Consider the following 26,371-nt stretch of genomic DNA (forward strand, 5'->3'; position numbering starts at 1 on the left):
CCTCATAAATAGTCATATATCACAGTAGGTATTATTACAACATGCAAACTAAAACCTTTAAAGAAAAGAAAATGAAATGGAGAGAGATATTAAAAAAAAATATAATGCTAATTGTGAGAGCTGTTTAACAAATGATCCTAAAAATGACAAGGACAACACCTAAATCTAATCTAAACAATACCAAAATCTATATAAAAAAATGATAGTAAGATGATATCTAGCTGAGAGAAGAGAAAAATTTAGTGCCTCGGAATTGAGAGTGTTTTCAAAGAAGAAGATGAAAGAACAAATTATTTGTATATTAATGGGTCAAAACATTTGATGTGGTCAAAGATCAATTTGATCCCCGAATTCCAACACTTTTTTTTTTAAATAATGCCTATGAAGTTTTAATTTCTTAATGTGAATTATGTATATAGCTAAATAATTAAAATGTCTCAATTAGGTCCTAACCACATTTAAAACAAACCTTTGATTTCTCCATTCTTCAAATAGGTCTTTGGATTTAAAAGTCAACTTAATTAAAGGAAAAAACAATTATCAGAGTTAGAGTTTGTTCAATTAACAAGTTTTTTTAATGTTAAATGTCATCTTTTTAAGTTGGGTTTTAATTGGGGTTTGACTTGATATTTTACTTTAATTGGTTTCAGGTAGGGTTCTTGAGATGTCAGAGGGGTGAAAAACATTTGGTTAATGTTTAATTTGCAAAAATTAAATGAAATTATATTGATTTAAAATAATTAAAGTTATGGGGACCTAAATTGAACAACAAATAAATATTCAACCTCTTTTTCTTGAAAGAATCAGAACATGATTGCACGAGCAGGGAAAAGATCAACCCTATTTTTTTTGTCACTAAATTTCTTTTCTCTTCAATTTGATCCATTCAATGATATTTTTTAGTTGCCTAAATAAGAGGATACCAAGATGTCGAGGAAACATTCTAATGCGCAGTTGATGCTCGATTTTATAAAATTAAGTTGAAATTTATTTATCTCGCACAATTAAGGTTTTAAAGACTAAATTTGAAACCAAAAACAATTACAGGAATTGGAATAAATAGGTAGCGTCAAAAAGGTTAGCTCATACATTGGACGTGTCAACATATGAAAGATGTTGCCACACTCAAGTGGCATGAGTGGTGTTGTACGGTAGTAAAATGTTGCCTTATCTCAAAGAGCCTTTGCTGGTGATGCGACGTGTGTACATATGGGTGGCGTGTGTGTCCTTTTTTATTTTTCTTTCTCTTCTCTCTTTGCTCTTTGCTCTTTTCTTTCCTTTTTTTTTAATGTAAATTTTCCAAGGCATCTTGCCTTTTTTTTTAATAAATTTTGGTCCTTATTATTTTAATTTCTATTTGTTTTGTATTAGATTTTTTTAGTTTTTTTTTTAATTTCATCCCTTTACATAAGGTTGATCAAGAATTGAGCTTCGTGATATTTTTTTATTTGCCTTTTATAAAATAATCTTAAACTCATTACCCAGGTTATGAGTTTGTAAGGTTAACTGACACGATCAAAAGATTGATGTCTTATCTCAAGTGTAGAAGTGTCGAAGCAATAAACAACTTGGTAAGGCAAGGGTCGAACCACATGGAGGTGAACTATATAAAATTATAAATAACAAATAAAAAGGAGTTGAAGATAACTTTTAAGATGTGATATTGATGTGAGTATTGATCAAAGATAAAAGCAATTATCAAGGTTAGAGGATCCACTAATATTATTAGAAATAAGTATAGTATAAACTCTTTTTGTTAATCAACTATAAACTACACACAAAGTAGGTTTCATTTGGATGATTATCCTTAATAGTTCATTATAAATTTTTAACATGATCATATTAATTATCTTATTTTAGTGACATCATACTTTTAAATATTGTTAGAAATTCATGATGTTAACAATAAATCAAGTTCCTTTCATAGTATAGGTGTCGGTTATACGATACAGTAGGCTATAAAAGTGTTAAATATTTATTATACCAAAGGTTATACAATACAAATTTAGATTAATCATTTAACAAGTAAGATATTAAGAATTAGTAAGATAAAAATATAAGACATGTTAGTAACAAACTTTCTTTGATATAAATATTGAAGTCCATATTGAGTTTATATTATACCTATTTTAACACCATTAGTGAAACATTTTCACCTTGATATAATAAACTTAGCTAAACATAATAAAAAAGAAAAACATAAATAAACAATATAAGAACATAAACATGATATAAGTTAATTAAGTATAGTAAATGGAATGAAAAATATAAATAAAAGATTAATAGTATAACATAATATAAAACTTGAATATTACAAAATACAAATAAAGAGAGTGATCTTGATTTGAACACTAAGATATATAAATATATAGCAAATGCTTTCTTTTATAGGCTAAAATTTATAACTATTGATTTGATGACTAATTATTAAGTTGGTGGCCACCTCTTGACTTGGTGATAACCATTATCTTCTTGTCTAAACAAAACATTATTGCTAACGTCAAAATTTTAACAGATAATCTTCATGAAAGTTATGGGCATTTGCCTCAGCTTTTCAACAAAACAAGAATGAGCTTATTTGGACTTCTAGAACTCGAGATATGAGCTGAACATTGAATAGTATCTGGGTTGTATAATAAATTCTGACTTCTTTTTTGTTGCTATAATTTGAACTTGAAAACGACCGTTTTGAATTTTGAACTCTTATGAATGTTTTAGACTTATGACTTAGCTTTACATTCTTAAAAACTAAATCTAAATCCAAGTTCTATAACTCTAGTTATAATCAAATAACTGATCCAAGTTCTATAACTCCAGTTATAATCAAATAACCGAATGGTATTCTAGTTTGAATTAAACTAGCATCACTTTTCCAAGCTTAGCTCTCTCTTTATCTTATCAATTTCAATAGTTAAACAAATCAATCAATCATTTGAATTGTGAAACATGCCTATATTTGAAATGAGCATTTACCATAAATTAAAGATATCTTATATTATTAGACTTGTTATTATAAAACATACTCAAGTTAAAAAAATTTAATGATATTTTCAGTATAATATGATAATATAAAATCTTACTAAAAATGCACTTTTAAGTACTAATCATTAGCCTAAATTGACATATATCTTTCTTAGGTTCTTTTTTAAAATTGATTTTTTTTAAATTTTATTCTTTAACATTAGGTTAATTGGGGATTGTACTTCATAATTTTTTTTTTCCTTTCTATGGAGTTATCTTAGTCTTATAATCTGGATTACAAGTTTAATGAGTTATCTAGTTTAACCTGATTCCTTTTTTTTTTCATCATTTTCTAAAAATTAGATTTTTTATAATTTTCATCCTTCAATATTTGGTTGGTTTGAGAATTTAAATTTATATTTTTTTTAAGTTGCTTTCTATGAGATTATCTTACTCTCATAACTCAAATTATTTATTCAAAGACTAAATTGGGTTCGTTCATGTTATTTTTTTTTATCATTTTCAATTAATTATTTTTTTTAATTTTGTCTTTCTATATAAGGTTGGTTGAGAATTGAATTTTTATTATTTTTTATTTTTTTATAAGTGTTATTATATTCTCATGATCCAGGTCATGTATTTTGCGGTTTAACCAAGGTTGCTCTAGATCAATTCAATATATCGTTGTTTAAATATTTTAAAAAAATATATGTTATTTGATATTTAAAAAAATGTTGTCTAATATACATAACATTTTTATTCATGATTAGTTATTTTTTAAGCCTTTACATTATTTCTACAATTTAAAAAAATTTCATCCATAGGTAGAATTGGCAAATATATATATATATATATATATATATATATATATATAACTTTGTCAAATTCTTATAAAATAAAATAGGGATGTTAATGGGGTATCACATTTAATTATTTATTTCAAATTTCCATTTCCTACATTCATTTCTTCATGTACATCAAACATCACTAAATGATTTTAATTAAAAAAAATAAATATTGAAAAATAATTTATTTTCTAAAAAAATGTTTTTCCTATCCTCCCAGTATATTATGTTTTTGTTCCTTATTCCTATCCTCCCAGTATATTATGTTTTTCTTCCTTAAAAAAAAAAAAACTTTTAGTTAAATTAAAGGCCATGGAATAGTAGTAAAAACGAGAATTTGAATGGCGTTTTTAGCCATATAAGTGATTCTCACGGGGGATGGCTATATCGAGTCCCGACTATGGTTCTCCAATTTATTAGTATCGTTTTTTCTTACCTGATTAGAGGATTTTTTTTTATTATATGTTAATCAAAATTAAATCTATATCTTGGTAATTTATAGTTTATTTATTTTTTATTTTAAAAGTATTTTTTTATGTTTTTTACTTTAAATTATTGTTTTTTGTATTTTCAAATAGTTTTGATGTTATGATGTAAGAAATAAAACTTAAAAAATAAAAATATTATTTTAATATATTTTTAAATAAAGATATTTTAAAAAACAATTATTTCCATAATATTACTTCATTGTGTATTTAAAAAATAAATTTAAATGGATGCTTTCCTAAAATTAGAACTCAAGGAAGTGAACAAACTCCCTTGACTTTGTGACCTTCGCAATTGTTATGTATTATATATTATAATATACTTAATAACATATTAATATATTTTATTCTATGATGATAATGAAAGATAAGGAACTAGTTTACTTTAAATATCTTCAGAAATTTTAAGTGAACAAAATAATAAAAAAAGAATGATAATTTTCTAGGTTTCATATATTTTATGTTAATATAATAAGTTTTAATCCTTGGAAATCTCTTATTTTAGAATCAACTTTTTGAGAAAGAGAAAGTAACTATTAAAAAAACAAAATAAAGTAATATTTCAATTTTAAAAAAGTAAAATTAGAAGTTATTATTCAAATATAATGTTTATCTATCTAAAGAATTGAAAATATAAGTTTTTTTCATAATTTAAATTGCACTAGTTTGAAAAACACACACACGCACATATATCCCTCATAGTTTTTCTTCAGAAGTTTTCCAATGTTATTCAAGTAAACTTAAATAAGAATAATAAAATATATTTATTTTATATAAAATCACTTTATCAATATAAGAAATTAAAATTATCTTGTTTTATGTGCATTTTCATATTTGATTAATACCATAAATATTTTTCATTACTAATAATATAAAATATTTATTTTTTTAGAGTTGGTAAGCATAATTTGTTTTCATGATAATTCAATTCAATATAAATACATTAAAATAATACTTGATATTTATATTATGACAAGTACAAAGATGATTATTATAAATTATAGTTTGTTTTGTTTTTAAATATTGATGGTCTTCATAACTTATTTGCATGGTCCCATAATAAATTACATGCAAAACACAGGGAAATGAAAAGAAGAATTGCACTATTCACGTATTTTTTTTTCAATGTGTTAATTTTTTTAATATTTTTTAAAAAAACATTAGTATAAAGTGAATTAAATTCATTCTCACTATAATATTAATTTTATACCTGATAATATTTTATCTATGCTAAAAAAATTATGAAAATTATAGTTCTTATCGAATGAATTTTGTACGTAATGAAATTATAAATAATTTAATGAAATAATAAAAAATATTTTTTATTTGATGATGTAATATGTAGTTTAATGTAATAATAAAAAATATTTTTTATTTTATGATATAATATGAGTAATTAATTCTATAATATTTAAATTTAAAATCATCAATATTAATATATATTTTTTAAAATTATTTTATAACCTTAATTTCAAAATCATTCTTAACCAAACACATTAAACTATTTTTTCTTTAACCTCAATTTTAATAAAACATCTATTTTTTCAAATTAACTTTAATTAAAAATAATTTTTATAAAATAATTTTTTTTAAATTATAATAATAACTATAATAATTACCACAATATCATACAGGCTTTTAGGAACCAATATAAATTAGTCATCAAATTGAACTAATAGAATAAGCCCAGGAGAATAATAGTAGGCCTATTACCTCATTTGTTCTCGTTAGGAAGGAAGCCCACGAAAACCTCATATTATACATCCCCCTCTCAACGTCTCTCTGTGCGCTCCACCAAAATATTTCAAATTCAAAAGACCTCTCTCTCTCTCTCTCTCTCTCTCTCTCTCTCTCTCTCTCTCTCTCTCTCTCTCTCTCTCTCTCTCTCTCTCTCTCTCTCTCTCTCTCTCTCTGTCTCAGACACCCACACACACACACGCAGAGAAAGACACACTGTGACACACAAAAATGGCAACAACAAACGCGCACTTAACCACACCTACAAAAACTCCATCAACGAATTCGTCTTCCCTTTCAAGAAAACACCAAAACAACCCCTCTAACTCTCGATTCGAAGCGTATAATCGGTTGCAAGCTGCAGCAGTTGCTTTCGGCGAGAAACTACCCATCCCTGAAATTGTAGCACTCGGTGGTCAATCTGATGGCAAAAGCTCGCTTCTTGAAGCACTTCTTGGATTCAGATTCAATGTCCGTGAAGTCGAAATGGGTACTCGTAGACCCCTCATTCTTCAGATGGTTCATGACCCTTCCGCTCTAGAACCCCGTTGTAGATTTCAGGTATCTTTTATTCAAACTGGGTTTCTATTGCCTTTCATACTTCTTACGCGGTTTCCATTTTTTCTGGTCTTGAAGGCTTCTTTTTTTGATTTCTTATGTGGGTATTTTTTTTAAAAAAACTTTTCTCATGTGAATTATATACTATGTATTGAATGCTATTTTGAGTGAATAAGGGATTTCAATATCTGTTTTGAAATTAGGGTTTTTGTTATTTTATTTTGTAAATTTGAGTATTGTTGGGTGTCCGCATTTGGGATTTTGAATTATTTTTATTTCTTGCTGACAAACATGGAATGGGATAGAGAAATGGCAAATTGGTTAGTGACAATGTGACAAACTTGTCCATTGAATTCAGGAAGAGGATTCTGAGGAATATGGAAGCTCTGTTGTGTCTTCAACGACAATTGCGGACATTATAAAATCCCGTACAGAGGTGCTTTTGAAAAGGACTAAAACTGCAGTTTCTTCTAAGCCAATTGTGATGAGAGCTGAATATGCACATTGTCCTAATCTCACCATCATTGATACCCCTGGCTTTGTCCTTAAGGTTGGTTGTTTAGCTTCAAGGTGAATTGTAAGTTCGCAAGTTTTTGGTTATGTAATGGTTTCTTATTGGTGTGAAATTTTTATTTCAGGCAAGGAAAGGAGAGCCAGAGAACACGCCTGATGAAATTCTTTCGATGGTGAAGTCTTTGGCCAGTCCTCCCCATCGTATTCTTTTGTTCCTTCAACAGAGTAGTGTGGAATGGTGTTCATCATTATGGTTGGATGCAATTAAGGACATTGATCCAAACTTCAGAAGGACAGTAATCGTTGTTTCAAAATTTGACAATAGGCTCAAGGTATGATTAATTTGTTTTTGAAAAAAAAATGATGAGGTTAAAGGGTGATGGTAAATGAGAGAAATCAATACACGTACTATACGGAGTGGAATATGAATCACAAAATCCCATATTATTCTGTTGACATCGTATCCAGTTATTTTTGTAATACAAGTAGCTAATGGAATGGAAAAAAACATGTATTAGAGATGCATTAGGTGATGATCTCTGCTTTTAACTGTGTGACTGAAGATGAGGATCATTCTGTTGTTGAGAAAATAGCAACAGAGAAGCCTTGTATCCTGCTGTGCAATAATGTTTCAGTAACTTGACTTTTACTCTGAACTTGTTGCGCCTGATTCTTATTCATGGCACTTTCAATCAATGCAGGAGTTTAGTGACCGTTGGGAAGTGGATCGTTATCTAAGTGCAAGTGGATACCTAGGGGAGAACATTCATCCTTTCTTTGTGGCTTTGCCAAAGGATAAAAACACCATAACAAATGATGAATTCCGCAGGCAAATATCTCATGTGGATTCAGAAATTCTACATCATTTACGTGATGGGGTCAAGGGAGGATTTGATGAAGAGAAGTTTCGGCCCTATATTGGTTTCAGCAGTCTGAGGGACTATTTGGAGTCTGAACTTCAAAAGAGATACAAAGAAGCTGCTCCAGCAACCCTAGCTCTCCTTGAGCAACGCTGTTGTGAAGTTAATGCTGAGCTGGATAGAATGGACTCGAAAATATTAGCTACTTCTGATGTTGCTCATCTGCGGAGATCTGCAATGTTGCATGCAGCTTCTATTAGCAATCATGTGGTAAGTGATCATTTTGCTCATTCTTTTGGAACATGCAATATTCCTTGAATTTCTTGTTTAGGGTAGATAATGTGTTTTTGCATAATGTGTTGGTTAACTGCAAATGTGCTTCACGTTGATCAATATTCAAGATTTATTTCTGGATTTTTAAATTGTACCTGATCACTTACAGACAGATATTGTTTGTCCCCACTGTGTTCTTTAACTAAGAATTATGTCTAGCATAGCAATAAACAGTCCCTCTTCTGGAAGATAGCATATAGTTCTTGAGTTTTTACCTATCATTGAGCGAGAGATCATGCAGCTTTCACAGTGATTAAGTTATGAAGTTTCTCTGGCTATTGGTATTGGTGAAGGGAGCTTTGATTGATGGAGCAGCCGATCCTGCCCCCGAGCAGTGGGGGAAAACAACAGTAGAGGAGCAGGCAGAGAGTGGTATTGGGATTTGGCCAGGTGTTACTGTAGATATAAAACCTCCCAATGCTACTCTTAGACTGTATGGAGGAGCTGCTTTTGAAAGAGTAATGCATGAGTTCCGGTGTGCTGCATATTCCATTGAATGTCCTCCAGTATCCAGGGAGAAGGTATTAATTTTTTAAGAGAAACAAAGGTTTAGAACATTTGAAATTAGCAAACAGTGAATGCTAAATTATTTAGCCTTCTTGAAACAGGTGGCAAATATATTACTTGCCCATGCTGGTCGTGGTGGAGGTAGAGGTGTGACAGAAGCTGCTGCTGAGATTGCCCGCGCTGCTTCCCGGTCTTGGCTTGCTCCTCTACTTGACACAGCCTGTGATCGGCTTGCCTTTGTTCTTGGGAATCTCTTTGACCTTGCTTTAGAAAGAAATCACATCCGCGACTCAGAATGTAAGAAGCCTTTTAAGTCTAGTATAACTTTTGGTCCATATTTTCTCCATTTCCAGAATAATTTAGGGGATGAATTGAGGTTCTTGTTATAAAAGGGGCATATGGATTTACTGGATTCTAATAGTAAATAACAAAAAATAGAATCCACGGCTTCTTTCATATCATGTCATTGTAGTCAGGAGCGCTTCTTTTACCCACAAAGTTCATACATCTTGTGATCGGGGTGTAGATTTTTAGAAATTAAATACTTCATAATGCATGACATCCTGCACCAAACCTTTCAGTGGTTGTTCTCTTCTCATATAGTATTCAAATCCTGAGAAAATAACAGCACCATCATTTTTTGCCTGGAATCTGAGCACAACGTGTAATTTGCAATTTTGTTTTTTAGTTTTCAAAAGCTTAATTCTTGAAATTGATATGCAAAATATTTTTACTTCAATTGTGCAGATGATAAGAAAAATGGAAATATGGACGGGTATGTAGGTTTTCATGCTGCATTAAGGCATGCTTATAGTAGGTTCATAAAGGATCTTGCCAAACAGTGCAAGCAATTAGTTCGGCATCACCTTGATTCAGTTACAAGCCCATATTCTCAGGTCTGTTATGAGAATGACTTTCAAGGAGGCTTTGGTTTGAGCGCAACATCTTGTTTTAAGTTCAATCAAGTTTCTGCTGGTCCATTTTATCTTGAGTTATCAGATTGTGGGGCACCATCACGTGATGAAACTACGAGAGACCAGGAGAATATACCTCCGGAAAAAATTGTACAGCAAACTACTCCAGGAAAAGTTGCTGAAGCTAGAGAAGCTCTTAAAGAGAGCCAAATGACTGTGCCTGAGACCCCATCTCCAGACCAGCCATGTGATGTGGTATACGCTGGTGTAAGGAAGGAGAATGTGAACTGCAATGAAATTGGACCAAGAAAGAGAATTTCAAGAATGATCGGACATACCAAGAACACTGAAAATTTAAGAGTTCAAAACGGTGGCAGTCTTTTATTTGGAAATGGTGATAGTGGTTCGAGATCAGGGTCAGCATACTTGGAAATCTGCTCATCTGCTGCACAGCATTTTGCGCGGATACGTGAGGTTCTTGTGGAACGAAGCGTTACATCAACTTTGAACTCTGGATTCCTAACTCCATGGTGAGTGTATTTTGTCTTTCTAATACTAATTTGCTTCTGCATGAGCATATATTAGATGGGTATGTTTTCGTAATGGTTTGCATCAATCTATCTGCTTCAGAAGCATTATGTGTTAGCTGTAAGGGATGGATGAATATTGTGATATCTATTCCAGTAGGATACTGCTTCCCTCGTAGCATTGTACCGTTCTCTTGACCACGATTTTCATGTACAGGAAAAGTAAAGACAAAACATGAATCTGTTCCCTTGACCATTTTAGTTTTGGTCCATGATACAGTGGCACACAGAGTAACATAGTCTCACAGCACAGTAGAATCTTAACAGTCGGATTTTTGTCTTCTTTTCGTCCTTAGCACATTTTGTCTTCATTCATAATTTCACTTCAGCCTAGGGGTTTGATGCTGGAATACAAACCACACTCTACACTAACAATTTTGACAACTTAGTTCATAAATTAAGGTTCCTTTTTTTTTTTCCTGTAATATTCTAGCATTTATATATATATTTCAAGACACTAATGTCAAGATCATGAATATAACCATGCTTTACCATGTGATTGGAAATAAAATACTAAATTGGTTATAATTGATTTTTATTTATAGTAATTATACTAACTTGGCCCTACCAAAAGTATTGAAAAACTTCAATTCACTTCAAAATTTTAATTCTCTGTCTCGCATTTTCTTTTTTTAAATGAGTCTACTTTTTTCACTATTATTTTCTCATTCACAACGGTTTTTGTTTATATAAAAAACACAAGAATTTAGTTGGTATTAAGTTGTTTTTCTCGTAGCCTTTCTAATACTTCTATTTCCAATCTAACAAAATATAATCTATTCTATTACAAATTTTGTAGTTTGATTCTAAATATAAGCAATATAGTTATTCATTTATACAATATTTTATATATATATATCTATATATATATAATAGAAATAAAAAAAATTATCATGCAACTTTTGCAAAATACAAAAAATTATTATAGAAAATTAACAAGAAATAACATTTACTCGTGGTGTTTGTTTTTTTAATTGATGAAATGTGGATGTGACACGGCGTATAACATAGATAAAAAATAAGTTTTGAAGCTCAAAACTATAAAGAAATTTAAAGAAAATTTTGATATTTTATTAAAAGTATAAATAGTTCAAATCTCCTTAAAATAAACTAGATATTTTTATTTGTATTAGTTCTAGAACTAATGTTCTTTATAAAAAAGAATTCTTAATTAAAACTTATCTAATTAATAGAATCCATTTAACAATAGGATTCCTAACTTATAAAATATTAATGAAATTACAAGTTTTAAACTAAATAGAAAATAAATAATTAAAATTCAAAATTAACTAGAAAAAAATAATCAGAAAACAACAACTTAAGGCTTCATATCATATGCTTCTCCTTATGTAAACAAAACTATATCTTGAAAGAAAAGCCAAGCAATAATAGATTCATAAATGCATCACTCATTTTTTTACAAGGATTAAGATATGTTATTTCTTAGGACCTGTCAACTACAACAAATATATAATCCATTCCTTTTTGTGCATGAGGCAATCCAAGTACAAAGTTTATAGACAAGTATTTCTAAATATTTTCAAGAATAAGTAAAGGCATTTATAGACTTGTATTTTGTACTTGCCTTTGATCGTTTGACAAATATAACATTTTTGCACAAACTTACTAATATCCTATTTTAAATAAGGCAAAAACTAAATGTTAAAAACAACACCAATAGTCTTTTATTGCCTTAAATGACCAGTCAAACTTCCTTTAGAAAAATCCCAAATAACCTTATATCGTAATGAAAAATGAGGAATACAAAGTTGATTTCCCTTTACAAGAAATTCATAATAAATGTGAAAATCATCAACAAACAAATTTTAACACTTCTTCCACACCTTAATGTTTATACAACTCTTTTAAGTAATCAAAGTCTCATCCCATAAGATAATCAATAAGGTTGCTTTCATACTCAAAGCATCAACAACTTTGTTCTGAATCCTAGCCTTATACTCAATTTTAATTAGGAACAACTATATTTAAGTGACCCATTGAGCATGAATGTTATTATTAATTCTTCTTTGATTATTTAAAAATTCCATCGTCTTATGATCATAATATAACACACTTCTTGTTGATTAGATAATAGTCACACTTATGAAGAGTTTGAAAAATAATATAACTTTTTATCATATGTGAACTACTTTAATTTAGCATTACTTGAACTTCTCACTAAAAAAAACAATAAATCTCTTTTCTTGGGGTAAAACATCAATCGCGACACTATAAGTATGACATTCTATCTTAAATAATTTATCAAAATTTGGAAGTATTAAAACCATAACATTGTTTAATTTTTCTTTGATTAAAACAAAGCTTTTTTTGTCTCTTCTCCTTAATCAAACTTCTTTTTCTTCATGCATTTTGTAATGGGTGCAACAATATCGTTGAAATTTCATATGAATCTCTAATAAAAAGTAGTCAATCCATGGAAAATACATCTTTCACTAACTGTTTTAAGAGCTGGTCAATCTTTAATATCCCAAACTTATCCTCTTGACATGTATGTCATAGGCACTAACAATAAAGTTTAAAAACAGTAGCTTATCATGCATAAAATTATATATTTTCATATTCACATATAACTTATTTTTCAGCAACACCTCAAACACCTCTTTGAGGTGCCCCATGTGATCAACCTCAAATATATTATAAAAGGACTTAGAACTAGATTCATACAATCCTTTTTTTGTTTTAAAAGTTGTTTTCCACTCCTTGCTTGGTCGAATTTGAATAACCACTTCTCGAGTCAATCTTTGTAAAGATTAATGCCCCATGTAATTGATCAAGCATGTTATCTAACCAAGAAATGAAAAATTTGTATCCCATAGTTATTTTGTTGATGGTGCGACTATCCATACATGTACGCCACCTGCCATCCCTATTTAAAGTTCATATTGTTGGAACTACACAAGGATTTAGACTCGCATGATTTGTTCCTTTGTTAACAATTTTTCTACCTTCTCCTTTATTATCCCTCCCTCTTTGGGACTCATTCAATAATATGGTAGATTTGGAAGGATAGCTCTTGGCACTAAATCAATTTGATGCTAAATATTTTTCATTGGTGGCCATCCATCTCGCAATCCATAAAGTAGAATCTCTTTAAACTCAACAAGTAAAGACTTAATTGCTTCATGAATGTTTACCATTTTCATTTTTACTTGTTCATCCAATGCCTTCACAACCAATCAATGCATTCATTTGCCTCTCATACCTTTGCTTGCAGTTCCCCTTTACTTTAAATGCTTTAGGTTTGGATTATTCCTTTAAAGGCACTTCATTTGCCTCTCATACCTTTGCTTGCACTTCCCCTTTAGGTTTGGATTATTCCTTTAAAGGCGCAAAAGTATAATTCATACAATTCTTTCTAATATTGTACAAATTATCTCTACCCAGGTGTTTAGCATTCATAACTTATTGCCAAAGCCTACTGAAAATCAAACTATATGCACCAATATTTACCACATTGCAATACATCTCATCCTTACACTTTCTAATAAAAAAAAGTATTCTATAATATTGGTTTACCCTTATTTTTTTTACTAACTTAATACATCCAATTTTGTAAATTATAAGATGAGGTTTTAGTGGTGATTTCAATTTATCAGTGGTATGTTTATCAATAATATTTTCATAGGTTCTATTATTAATAATCAAGTTTGATTATCGTATTTTGATTTATGGTGCAACGAGTATGAAAGAACTTATTCTGCTATGAATTCTCAACAATTTTTGCTTTTATCAATATTTTTTTAACTATATAGATCTGTCTTTTATTAGCATCATACTTGTACAAATCTTTTTTGTCACCTTTATTGGGTCTACATCGCTTTTATTATTAATAATCAAGTCTGATTATCATATTTTTATTTATAGTGCAACGAGTATGAAAGAACTTGTTTCACTATGAATTCTCAGCAACTTTTGCTATTATCAACATTTTTTTAACTATATAGGTCTGTCTTTTATTAGCATCATACTTATACAAATTTTTTTTGTCACCCCTATTGGGTTTACATAACTCTTTTTTTTCATTAGAGTATTCTCACTCATGTTATCTTTTGATCAGATTAATCGATTTTTGTCCCTTACAATCACTGGATTGGTATCTTAGTTCTTCACAATCAAAGCATTTGACAATCATTAGCCTGACATAGGGGTTATTCGGTTTATTCATTTTAACTTTTTTTCTCAAAGTCTTGTTAGGTCTAATAATAGTATTTAGCCTCACTGGAGTTAGCTTTAATGGTTGTACTGGTTTTTCGATATTAGTAGGACCATATTTGCTTGTCTCATTATACAACATCCTAAAAGGTTCAAACCTGTCAAATTTGTTATTATTATCAACTGTCTTTTTCATTAGCGTTTTAGCCTTCAATACCATATTCCTTGCAATAAAAAGCATGAACAACACCTACAATCCCAATCTTATCTTGTATTACCAGCTTTAACCCTCTCAAAAACTTTGGAACTTTTGATTATTTGTCTTTCGAAGCCTTCGAAGCCTATTATGTTATGCTAACCTTTGAAATTTAGTGGTATGCTCATTAACAAATTTATTACCTTGTGAACAATCTTGATATAACTGAAACAAAGACTACTCATAAATAGAAAAAAGAAATCTCTCATACAATACTTGCTTTACATACATCTATAATGTAATAGGTTATTTCATTTCTTTTAACAATGTATTTGTTAGACATTTCTACTAGGAAGAAACTCCACTCATCAGATTAGATGTGATCAATTTCACAATCTTTTCTACTAAGAAACTTGAGTACTCATTAACCCTATTATATTTAGCGACTCAATCAAGGAATTTTTCTATGTCAAATCTTTATTGAATGTCAAGGTTTCTACCTTAATGTGAAAATCATGTTTTTGTTGTGGTGGTTTGCCTTGAAATGCTAAGGCTTAATGACCTCCACCAAATTTATCTCCACCACCACCTTTCACATAAACAACTAGTTGTTTGGATAGATCTTTAGGAATAGGTCTAAGGTTAGGCCTAACTCAAGGAAAGTCTCCAAGCAATTTCTTTTTCTTTTCATGATCTCTATTTGCATTATATATTAACCGAGTTAGATCTTTCATGTCTTCCTCCAAACAATCCATACTTCGTTCCTAAGCCAACACAAAACTCTGATATTTTATTAAAAGTTTGAGTAATTTTAATGTTTTTAAAATAAATTGACATTTCTATTTAAATTAGTTATAAGCCTGAAATCTTTTATAGAAAATGATACCTGATTAAACCTTACCTAATTTATAGGTCTAGCTTTAAAATTCTTAACTAATTAATTATAATTAAGTTAAAAGTCCTAAGCTAAGTAAGAAACAAATAATTAAATCCAAAATTGATTAGAAAAATAATAATAGAAAAACAACTTAGAACAAATAATTAAATCCAAAATTGATTAGAAAGATAATAATAGGAAAACAACTTGAGGCTTCATATTAACATGGGTTTCTTCTTGGACTTTTTTCTAGGCCTAGCCTTGTCTGTCTAGTCTATAAATATAGTTGTAACGCGTTCTTTATTAGGTAAATAATTAAATCCAAAATTGATTAGAAAGATAATAATAGGAAAACAACTGGAGGCTTCATATCAACATGGGTTTCTTCTTCGACTTTTTTCTAGGCGTAGCCTTGTCTGTCTAGTCTATAAATATAGTTGTAACGCGTATATTGAAGTTTATTTTATTTTATTTTATTTAAAATATTCCTTTTATGTTTAACTTTATTTGAAAACAGTTTAAATTTTATTTTCAGCAGGTAGGTTGGTAATTGTTCAATATGATGGAAACAAAAATGAGGTCATATCAACAGGGGTAAAAACGATAGAAAATAAAGATTATTTTCAGTAATTGTTGGTTTAGGACTTAATCATACAACCATAAACTTTAAGGACCAAAATATAATTTGACACTTCGAGTTTTATGACTTTGTGTCATGAGTGCGTGCAATTGTATCGTTTTCCTTTAGTTTTTCCCAAGCTCAGGTATTGTGGTTTCATTGCAGTATCTGATTCTCAACTTTGTTGATGGATCTATATTCGCATAGTTGTTGATGTCCCCTGGTTCTAAACTTCACTCAAGCAATCAGGCTTTGAGCCACCCCTAGCCCAGGATTTTGGTTTATAATGTCCCACTTTCAATGCTTGCCAATAACTGGCAGTGCAAAAAAGCTATCACAATCACTTGTATGGATCAAAGAGTGTTAGAAACATGAAAAACCCTACAAGTGAGATTTGCTAGGACATAGATGATACCTGCTTCCTGGGGCAGCTTTGCGACAAAGCATCTGCTAAGAATTAGGAAACTTTGTTCATTTGACCAATGATTTCTTATTGATCCCAGATGGTAGCAATCTGAAGAAAAGCTGTAATAACCATGTTATTGTTTCCACCAAGTGACATGGTGACTTTTTTGTGCTCTGCAGTTCTGTCATTGGCTTTGGCTTAGATGATGACCACAGTAATATATATATATTTTTCCTCATCATTTTGTGTCTGCTTGTTACAGTCGGGATCGGCTTGTTGTGGCGCTTGGGTTGGATTTGTTTGCTGTAAATGACGAGAAATTCATGGACATGTTTGTTGCTCCTGGTGCTATTGATGTGCTACAGAATGAACGCCAATCTCTTCAGAAACGCCATAAGATACTCCAATCTTGCTTGAGCGAGTTCAAAAATCTTGCTAGGTCACTTTAATGCAGCCCTTGTTCTTCGATGGTACTGCCTACGGTTTCACATCTAGTGAACCACATGAATTTTCATTGCATAATGGATTATTTCTTAAGCTTCGCTCTGGATTTTCTTGTGGCTATCCGAAAACCATTTGTTCCTGTAAAGCTTGGGGAGGTTCGATTCTTGTGGCTGTTTATGCCGTTAATGATGCTAAATTTAATTTGATGGGTCAAATAGGTAAGATTGAATTATTCTTTAGTCCTTGGTTTTTGAATCCCATTACAACTCGGTCCTTATTTCAAAACCTCGACTCTTGTTGACTAGTTTTTGAATCCATTCTTTTTTTCTTGGGTAATTTATTGCAAACATGTACAGAGAATGAAGAGAGGTCGCTTGTCAATTTATGAAACTAGTAAAGCTGCAGATTCTATCCTTTAACACAGTAGCTTAGTTTAAATTCTAGTGAAGCTCGTGAGAAATTTTAAAATAATTGTTCATGGATATATTAATTTGAATGTAAATGGTTCTCTTAAAATATGATTAGATAAGAATATAGTTTTAATAAACAAGAGTTAAACTAATAATATCTTCACAATTAAAAAAAATGACCATTCATATAATTTACATATAATACAAATTAGGATCCCTGGTAAGAAAAATACAAGATTTTGAAATTGCGATCTAAATAATATTTCATGAAAAATTAATTTTTAAAATATTTTTAGATTTTTTTAATATGATAATATTAAAAATTGTTTTTAAAAAATAAAAAAATATTTTAATATATTTTCAAATAAAAAATATTTAAAAAAACAACAGTTACTATATTATTAAATATATTTTATTTTTATTTTATATATATATTTAATGTTATATGTAAAGGCATTTTATTGATACAAAGGAATAATAGCTTTTTAAGCTATAATAAGGTTTATAATTTACTAGAATCTTTTAAAAAAGTATAGAATATTTTATTGCTTTTATTATTGAAAAGAAAATAACCTTCGCAAGTAAGAATAATCCAGGGATCGATTGCCAAAAGCATCAGCGGCCATCTGGACAGCAGCAATCTAGGGTTCGTCGCTAAAATAATGCGACGAAACCCGCTGATCCCAGAAGGGAGAAATCATCTCATCTCAGAAGGATCATCATCAACAGCAAGCTAGGCAACAGCAGTCCAATGGTCGCCTATTGAAGATATCAATGGAACTAGACAGCAATAATCTAGGGTTCGGTCGCTAAGGTTCTTAACAGAGCAATAATCTTCGTTGCCCCTTCACAATTACTGTTCTAGTCATTAAAACCATGGAGGTTGTCGAAGAAGCAACGAAAACCAAGCCTGAAGAAACCGCAGCTCCTGCGGTCGAAGAAACTTTTGAGGAGACTCTTTGGCGCAAGGTATAGCGAAAGTAAAATGAGGGTTTTTAACCTGTAATGTTATAAGCAAAATTATAGAGAAAATTAGAGAAATTTTTTTAATATTTTTATTGAATTTAAATAATAGTCATGATCTCCATAAAATAAATTAGATATCACTATTTATATTAACACTAAAATCCTTTATAAAAAATCATCGTTTATAATTAAAACCTACATAATTAATAAAATTTATCTAGCATTAAGATGTTTAAATAGTAAATTACTAATTAAATTAAAAACTCTAAGTTAAGTAAGAAACAAATAATTAAAATGCAAAATTAATTGAAAAAATAATTAAAATAAAAAAACCGTAACTGCTTCAATCATTCATGCTTCAATCAGGTTCATAAATTTTTGGGATAATTATTCAACCTAACTCTTACATAATTTGTTACCAAGGAGGCTAAAGAACATGCATAAGGAGGAAACAGCACCATTTACATTATTTATGTATAGATCAAGATAGTGTGTGCGCGATGTGTTAGTTCATCTAATTTCTTGGATCGGTCAGTTGTTAGAAACAACCATCCTGCTCTGCTACCATGTTTAAATTAAGGATTTAGAATTAAAAAAAGAAGAAGCAAGAACAGAGAAGGAGAATTAAGAATAATAAGAGGTAAGGCTGTAAATTCAGAGCTTAATGTAGATGCTATATTTTGTTATTATATGTCAAGACATATTAATTTTTTTGATACAAAGGAATAACATTTATAGGTTATAACTAACTTGGTATTAATTAGATACTGATAATTAGGCTAGAATCAAGGTTTATAATTTTCTAGTATTTTCTAAATATAATTAGTGCTAGCATTTTGTTTGGTAAAATTTGTAAAAAATAAAAAATATGTCACCATTTTGTTATAGCCAAGTAGAGTTCAAAAATAGTATATTATATTAAAAAAAAAAAAAAACTAAAGGAGCTTGTGGACTGTGAGACAATTCAGTGTAATGTAACACTTAATGTTTTTATTTTTTTGGTATTTTAATTTTTGTTTTGAATCACATGATGTTTTTTTTAATATTAAATTGATTTGAAATTATATATATATAACGTTGAGTTAATTCTTGATTTAGCAATATAAAATTTAATTATATTAATTCAAAATGATTGAAACTTTAGGATAGAATTTCACAATGAAATTAAAACTCAGCCTCATTTTCTTTTCTTTTACTATGCATGAGCTGAGCTTTTAGGTATTTGGGCCCTCCATGTTTTTTTTTTTGTTTTTTCATAGAAGAAAAGGTTATTAAAAAATAATGATAAAGAGAAAGTTATTGATTGATTATATTTTATTAACAAATAATGATAAAGAGAAAGTTATTGATTGTTTATATTTTATTAATAAAAAATATTAATTTTGATATTAAGAAATTTTATTTGATGAAATAAGTTCTATTATGATATTTTTAGCTTTCATTTTATCAAAAAAAAATATTAAACGGGTTGAGAAATAATTATTTTTGATTTAGTAGTGTTTTTATGAATTAATTTGGGGGCTTTTCGAGATGAAAAATTGATTTATTAACTTTATAAGTCTTTGTCTGTGTTTTTAATTGAGAATAAATAGAAAAATAGCTTTTAAAAAAAAAATTAAAGCATCTTCTGTATAATCTTTCAACCACTTGTCGGTTAGTTAAAATGTAGAAAAATAGACAGCATTTTTTTATTTTTTTTAAGGATCAGCCACCCTTTTCTCCAGGAAAAGAAAGGCTAGATGAACCTATAGTTTTCTTTAAAAGAATACGCCAGTCATGTTGATGCACCTACGCCTAAGTGTCTAATATCTTTTTCACTTTGTTTTTTTTTCCTTTTTATTTTAATAAGATCTATTTAAATAAATAAATTAATAATTTATTCGTGTAGTTTTTTTATTAAATACCATTTAATTTTTACTTTGTTTTAGATTAAGAAAATAACATTTCTTCTTCTCTTCTCAAGATTAGTAAATATTATTTCTAGACAACCTTTTATAGTGCTGTATAATTATGTTAAGGTGTGCAAAAAAAAGAATATTATAAAAATGTTTTAATTATAGAAATATCATTCTTATTTCAAATTGTTAAAAAAATATATTATGTTTTTTCTTATTGCTTTTAATTTCTATTAAATAAAGAACTTAGAAAAAATATATTTTTTAGTGGAGAAAAATTAATAAGAAAAGGGGTAATCATATTAGAGAATTATTTTAATTCAACAAAATTTAACATATAAAAACAAATTATTGTCACGTGATTAAGACAGACTTTTTCGAAGGGCTCCCTCTTGGTGTATCTATCTAACTTGTATTTATCCAACTTTATGACTTAATTTTTTTATTTTTTTTATATTAATCTCTCTTTTCAACATTTATTCACGACGCACATGATTCTTTACTTTTCTTTAATTAAATACACATCAAATTCTCAATTCACGGAATATGTAAAAGATGCGTTTATATTCTATATATATTTGTGTTTTAAAACAAGAAATTTGATTCCTCCCATGGCGTATCGCAGGTGAATTACACGGTACTATCCTCTGAAAAAGAATTCAAAGAGAGTTCCATGGTTGCGCTTCCTGAGGTGATATGATATACATGAAAACAAACACAAAGGAACATAAAATAAAGAGAGACAGCATAAAATAAAGAGAGACAGCTACACAGTGTCAGCACTCTCTCTGGAAATATTCATGAACCTTGCTTGTTGATGTTGGTCCCCCTACCCTCCCTCCCCATCTCCACTGTCCCTATTATGAGAAACACAACAAGGTAAGATCACAGCATCAACCCTAATCATAGCCAACTGTTGCACTGTTACACCAAGGTTAGATAGCAGATATCTCTTTTCTTCATTACTTTACCACTGCCAGCAGATAGCAGTGTTCTTCCTTTCCACATCAACCCACCGTTTTGAGCTCCAAAGTATATATAAAGCTCGAGTCATGGTTTGGCTATGATGAATAGCAGATTCCTGGGCAGGAAACTTTTTGCTGTCTCGAGTCGGATGGCATGGGAAGTGCTCCATGTCGTTCCAAATAAAAAAGCAATAAAATAATACAGTAACTCGTCAACAGCTATATATATAATACATGAACGTCATTTTCTTCATAACACAACCACCAATGCAGTTTTCGCCTTCATTGGCATCTTGACATTAACAAATGCAATCATTAACTCGCGGTTTTGTCCTGTAAGGTGTGTCCAGATCTCCTCTGGATCACTCTAAGCAATCACCAATGCAGATTCTTGGGGAATGCTAGTCTCCTCCAATGAATAATGTATAACAGCAATAAACACGCACAAGTGCATTGTTGTAGTTTTTGGCAGGGTGGAGTGTCGTGTCCCCGCGGTGTTGTAAAAAGTATCACAAGCAATTATTAATACTTCTTTGATAGTCGGGTTGACTAAGTTCTTATGAACAGTTTAGGATTTACTGTATTTATGTGTAAACATGTACCATGCAATTTGATTTTAACATGGTAGAACTCTTTGCTTATGTAGAAGTTGATATATTATTGAATTGAATCATGTTAACTCTTGTGTTTTTTTATATATATTTATATATAATTTCTTTCTTATTTAATATTTATTAAAAATTTAATAATTGTTGTAGTTTTTTCATAACATGCACACATACATATTAAGGAGTTATTTGAAAATATTTTAGCGGTTGTAGTTATGGTTGTGGTTGCGTTTAAAATATTTTTTTAAAAGAAATATATTAAAATAATAGTTTTTTATTTTTAAAAAATTATTTTTGACATTGACACATCAAAACAATACAAAAAAATAAAAAATTTAATTTTAAATAAAATATTAAATTTTTAAAAAGTACGGTTGGAACCGCAATCCTAAACACTTCCTATATCCATAAAAAAACACATAATTCTATTTCTAAGGGGTGTTGGATTTACTTTATAAAAATTACCAGTTTGAGTTTCATAAATTCCATCGCCACACAAAGTAATCTAAATATTTATTAACTCTCGCACAGAACAGAAACACAAAAACGTAGAATTATTTAAGATACATGTGCAAAGTAATCTAAATATTTATTAACTCTCGCACAGAACAGAAACACAAAAACAGAATATAATAATAATAATAAAAAACAAACAAACCATGTTTCAGCAATTTTGAAAGCCACATCCTTGAACCAAATCATCACCCAATATTATTCTATGAGGAACACGTACAAAGTCCAAACCGAATAAGACCAGATAATCAGTTCAATCTTCAACCAAAGTTTGGCGAGGTACAAGCACAAGTGGGAATGAATACGAAGAGATTCGTCCCTAGAAAATACAAAGTATGACAAAACAAGATATACAATGATTCGTATATATCAAACAAGTCCATGTGATTACCCTCCGACGTAACAAAACAATCACAAGTTTCACTGTTTTCATAAAACCCACTTAAAATTCATAAATAAAAACATACATAAACAACAACTTGAAAACTTGCATCACCGTTGGAATCACTACACTCTGTCGATTCCCTAGGAGGCCTAGCTTTCAGACCCGGAGAAACAGCAGACCAAATGGGCTCCTGCTGTAGCTGAACAAGCGGGCAGGAGAGGCGAGTGATATTTTGCCAGCCATGTGAGCATCAAGTTTAGCGATATGCTCCACCTTGGCTGTTTGTTGAGGAATTAGTCAGGAAACGGGTGACTGTGGGGATGAGAAATTAGGGATCAGGGAAGAAAGAAGCCTTTTTACACCTGGGTTTTTTTGTTTGATTGATTTAACTGAGAAATCTAGAAAGAACTGAGATCCAATGCCAGGCATAATTTTTTTATATATATGTTACGATCGAGATATATATACCGTTAATTTATTTTGGCTAGAACAAAATTTAATTCACAACCTTGATGAACAGTGCTCGTGTGCTAGGCTGAGAGTAAGATTTTAAATTAATTCCTGACATAAAAGAAGGAAGCTTTGCACTGTAAATATGTTTTGAAATATCATAATTCTTTTAATTGATAAAAAGGATATTGTTAATTATATAAAATAAAATAAAAAGCTTTTAACTCTAATTAAAATATAAAATGAAAAGCTAATTTTCATATTAAAATAAAAGGTTGTTGATTTCTTGGATTTCTCCACGTCAACTCAATAAAGAAAACTCAAAAGAAATTGTCGCATGAAAAAATCAACTTTGTTAAATTATATAATGATGTAGTGGGAAAAAGAAGAAAAAAGAACAGCACGATTCACAAAGTAGCAGGATTATAGACCCACTTTTCCAACAAAAAATATTGCTAGGAAATTATTGCTAGAAGATTCAAAAGATTCCCACTATTCCATGCAGTAAACTAATTTATGAGCATTTTATGGTGTTAGAATTTTGATATTTTCTTCGATTATTTCAATATCTTGTAATTAATATAGGAAATGCTATTGAAATTTTTTTTTGGGACTCGATGACGAATTGAGTGCATCTTCAATTTGCCCTAAATAAGATTTTGCACCAAAATGAAAGGAAAAAAAATATCCCAATTAATTTTTATAAATTTTAAAATTAATTTCTAATTTCCTATATTTATTTATTTTTATTAATATAGAGTGTTTGAGTTAATTTATACATATCTCAATTAATTTTTATAAATTTTAAAATGAAAGGAAAAAAAATATCCCAATTAATTTTTATAAATTTTAAAATTAATGACTAAATAAATTTTTATTCACCATTAATATTAATAACTTTAGGACCCAATAGACCACCAAACCATTGCCACCGAAAAAACAAAGTCTTTAATTAAAGGATCATTTTTATCATTATTGTCGAGAGCAACAAAAGGAAGGAAGGTTAGGACCTACAGCATTGACTTAAGAGTCTCTCTTTCGTTTTCCTTGCATGACCAGAGCACAGAAAGACAGGCTCTTCAGTCATGTCGTGCTTTGCAAATTTAGATCAAACCAAAAAGCTCACCCTCCTCGAAATTTCTGCTTTGTTCTCTTTATGTTTTTTATATTACTAAATACTCCCGACCCACCACCCAACAACCCCCCCCCCCCCCCCCCCCCTCTATTGCTACATCTTTGTAGTTTTTTAAAAAAGTTAATTTAGTTTTTTTTAATATTTGTTAGTAAATAATATTTTGAACTATACCAGCATTTTGAGTGAGATGTCAATGCAATTACATGCTTTGATTACATGTTTTGCGACATTCTAAGAAATCATCTCTATTGCACATGTTTTGCGACATTTCTTTAACCTTAACACTACTATAAAGATTGTTACATGTAGAGAGAATTCCATCCGAATTTTCTTGTTGCAATTTTTTTCAAATACATTATAGAATTTTATTTGATTGCAACCGAGCAATTTTTTTGAAAATTAGTTTATATTACCAAACATTTTATTTGCAGTTTAAGTATTAATCATAAAAAAAATATGAGAGTATTAACTTAAATTATCAAACAGTTTAAAAGCATGTTTCACTATACCATAGTAGCAATTAAGTTTTAAAAAAACTATCAAAAAATTATTTTTAATTAAATATTAATCCGTATTTTTAAATATAAAACCCACTAAAAAATAAGATAGAAACTCAATTCCAAAAAAAGCATCTTGCACAAGTTTTTCAAAAGTTCTAACCTTAATTTTTTCTCTTAACCAACAACACAAACTATCAATGAGAGAGAAAAAACCATTATAAAAAAATCCTTCCAAAATAACTCTTCTTTTCCACAATAAATTTATTTGAAGTGCTACACACATCTCTTAAAATTCTTCTCATCAGATTTATTTAAACCACGTTCATCTCTATTTTTTATTTGAAAATTATATTTTTGTTAAAGAATTGATAGAATCCATCAATTGATTATTAAATTCTAGTAAAACCCTGTTTATCCCCTTTTATCATAATTTTATTTAAACCATATATGCTCTGTCATAACACATATTTATCTCTCTAAAACCCTTCTTCAAACCCCACAATTTATCTTATTCTTCCTTTAAAACCCCTACATTTTTTTCTCTCCATGACACAAGAATTCCTATATGCTATCAGCCCAGATGGAAAATTCTACCTAAACACAAACACAACAAATAGTTAAAAACTATATTAATAATCCAATCTATAATATTTTAACTAAAAATCTATAAAATTAATACATATATTTTTTAGTTATTTTATTTTTAAAATTACTTTCAAATATATTTTTAACCAAACATTTTTAAACTGTTTTTTTATTTAATATTAATTTCGGTCATAGTTTTAATCAAACATATATTTTATCAAACCAAACACAACTAAAAATGCTTTTTTCTAAATTATTTTTTTAAACTACAATTACAAAAACTACTATAATATCAAATACATATTATAGCTCAAGACATTGGGTTTTTTTCCTTTTCAAATAAAATCTATTAACTTTTCTCGGAGGTAATTTGGTTTTTTTTTCTTATCATGGTTTAATCATCATTGTCAAATTAATTGGGAACAAATTGGTCTTCCTGCTTATTTTACAAAATAAAATGACTTATTTACCCTTCAAAGAAAAATATATATATAATTAGCCTTCATGGGATTTTTAATTTTTATTATTATTCTAAGAACAATAAAATAACTTAATTACTCTTAAAATTATAAAATAATTAAACTGACATCAAGATATTTTTTTTTTATCTTTTCATTATGGGTTTTTTTTGTTACAATCATGTTGACTTAAGGTCATTTTGATATTTTAATAAATATATATTATTTTTAAAAAATAAAAAATAGTTGGTTTGTGCAAGACAAGCCCCAGCGTATGAGAGAGACCCACATTTTTCTAGTTACAAGCGCAGCCCCAAAAGATGGTGCTTGGAGGTAAGACGTCTGACACGACTAAAATATTGATATCTTCTCCCAAGTGCAGGAGTGTCGAAGTAATAAATAACCCAGCAAGACCGGGGTCGAACCACAGGGAGGTTAATTGTACAAATTATAAACAACAATTATAAAACAACAATAACAACAACA

The 26,371-nt window shown here is 29.3% G+C and overlaps 1 protein-coding gene and 1 long non-coding RNA gene across 3 annotated transcripts in view; one reads left to right on the forward strand and one right to left on the reverse strand.

The window, feature by feature from the left end:
• Positions 1-6,212: 6,212 nt before the first annotated feature.
• Positions 6,213-17,254, forward strand: DRP5A (Dynamin related protein 5A). Of its 2 annotated transcripts, XM_011031190.1 has the most exons (9): positions 6,213-6,589; positions 6,945-7,136; positions 7,225-7,431; positions 7,801-7,923; positions 7,969-8,229; positions 8,586-8,813; positions 8,901-9,096; positions 9,547-10,243; positions 16,834-17,254. In XM_011031190.1, the coding sequence occupies exons 1-9, from the start codon at positions 6,260-6,262 to the stop codon at positions 17,018-17,020; spliced, it is 2,421 nt and encodes an 806-aa protein (XP_011029492.1). In that variant the 5' UTR covers positions 6,213-6,259; the 3' UTR covers positions 17,021-17,254. The 2 variants fall into 2 exon arrangements, with proteins under 2 accessions (XP_011029492.1, XP_011029491.1); XM_011031189.1 differs by having other exon boundaries at positions 7,801-8,229.
• LOC105129216 (uncharacterized) overlaps positions 11,440-26,371 on the reverse strand; it is a 19,022-nt gene continuing 4,090 nt past the window's right edge. Inside the window, exons 2-3 of the long non-coding RNA XR_843029.1 lie at positions 25,978-25,986; positions 11,440-11,515 (exon numbers count right to left, since the gene is read on the reverse strand). This is a non-coding gene — a long non-coding RNA (uncharacterized LOC105129216). The remainder of the gene's footprint in view (positions 11,516-25,977; positions 25,987-26,371) is intronic.

Source organism: Populus euphratica, unplaced genomic scaffold (assembly GCF_000495115.2).
Source record: "Populus euphratica unplaced genomic scaffold, PopEup_1.0 scaffold86.1, whole genome shotgun sequence".
Classification (NCBI taxonomy): domain Eukaryota; kingdom Viridiplantae; phylum Streptophyta; class Magnoliopsida; order Malpighiales; family Salicaceae; genus Populus; species Populus euphratica.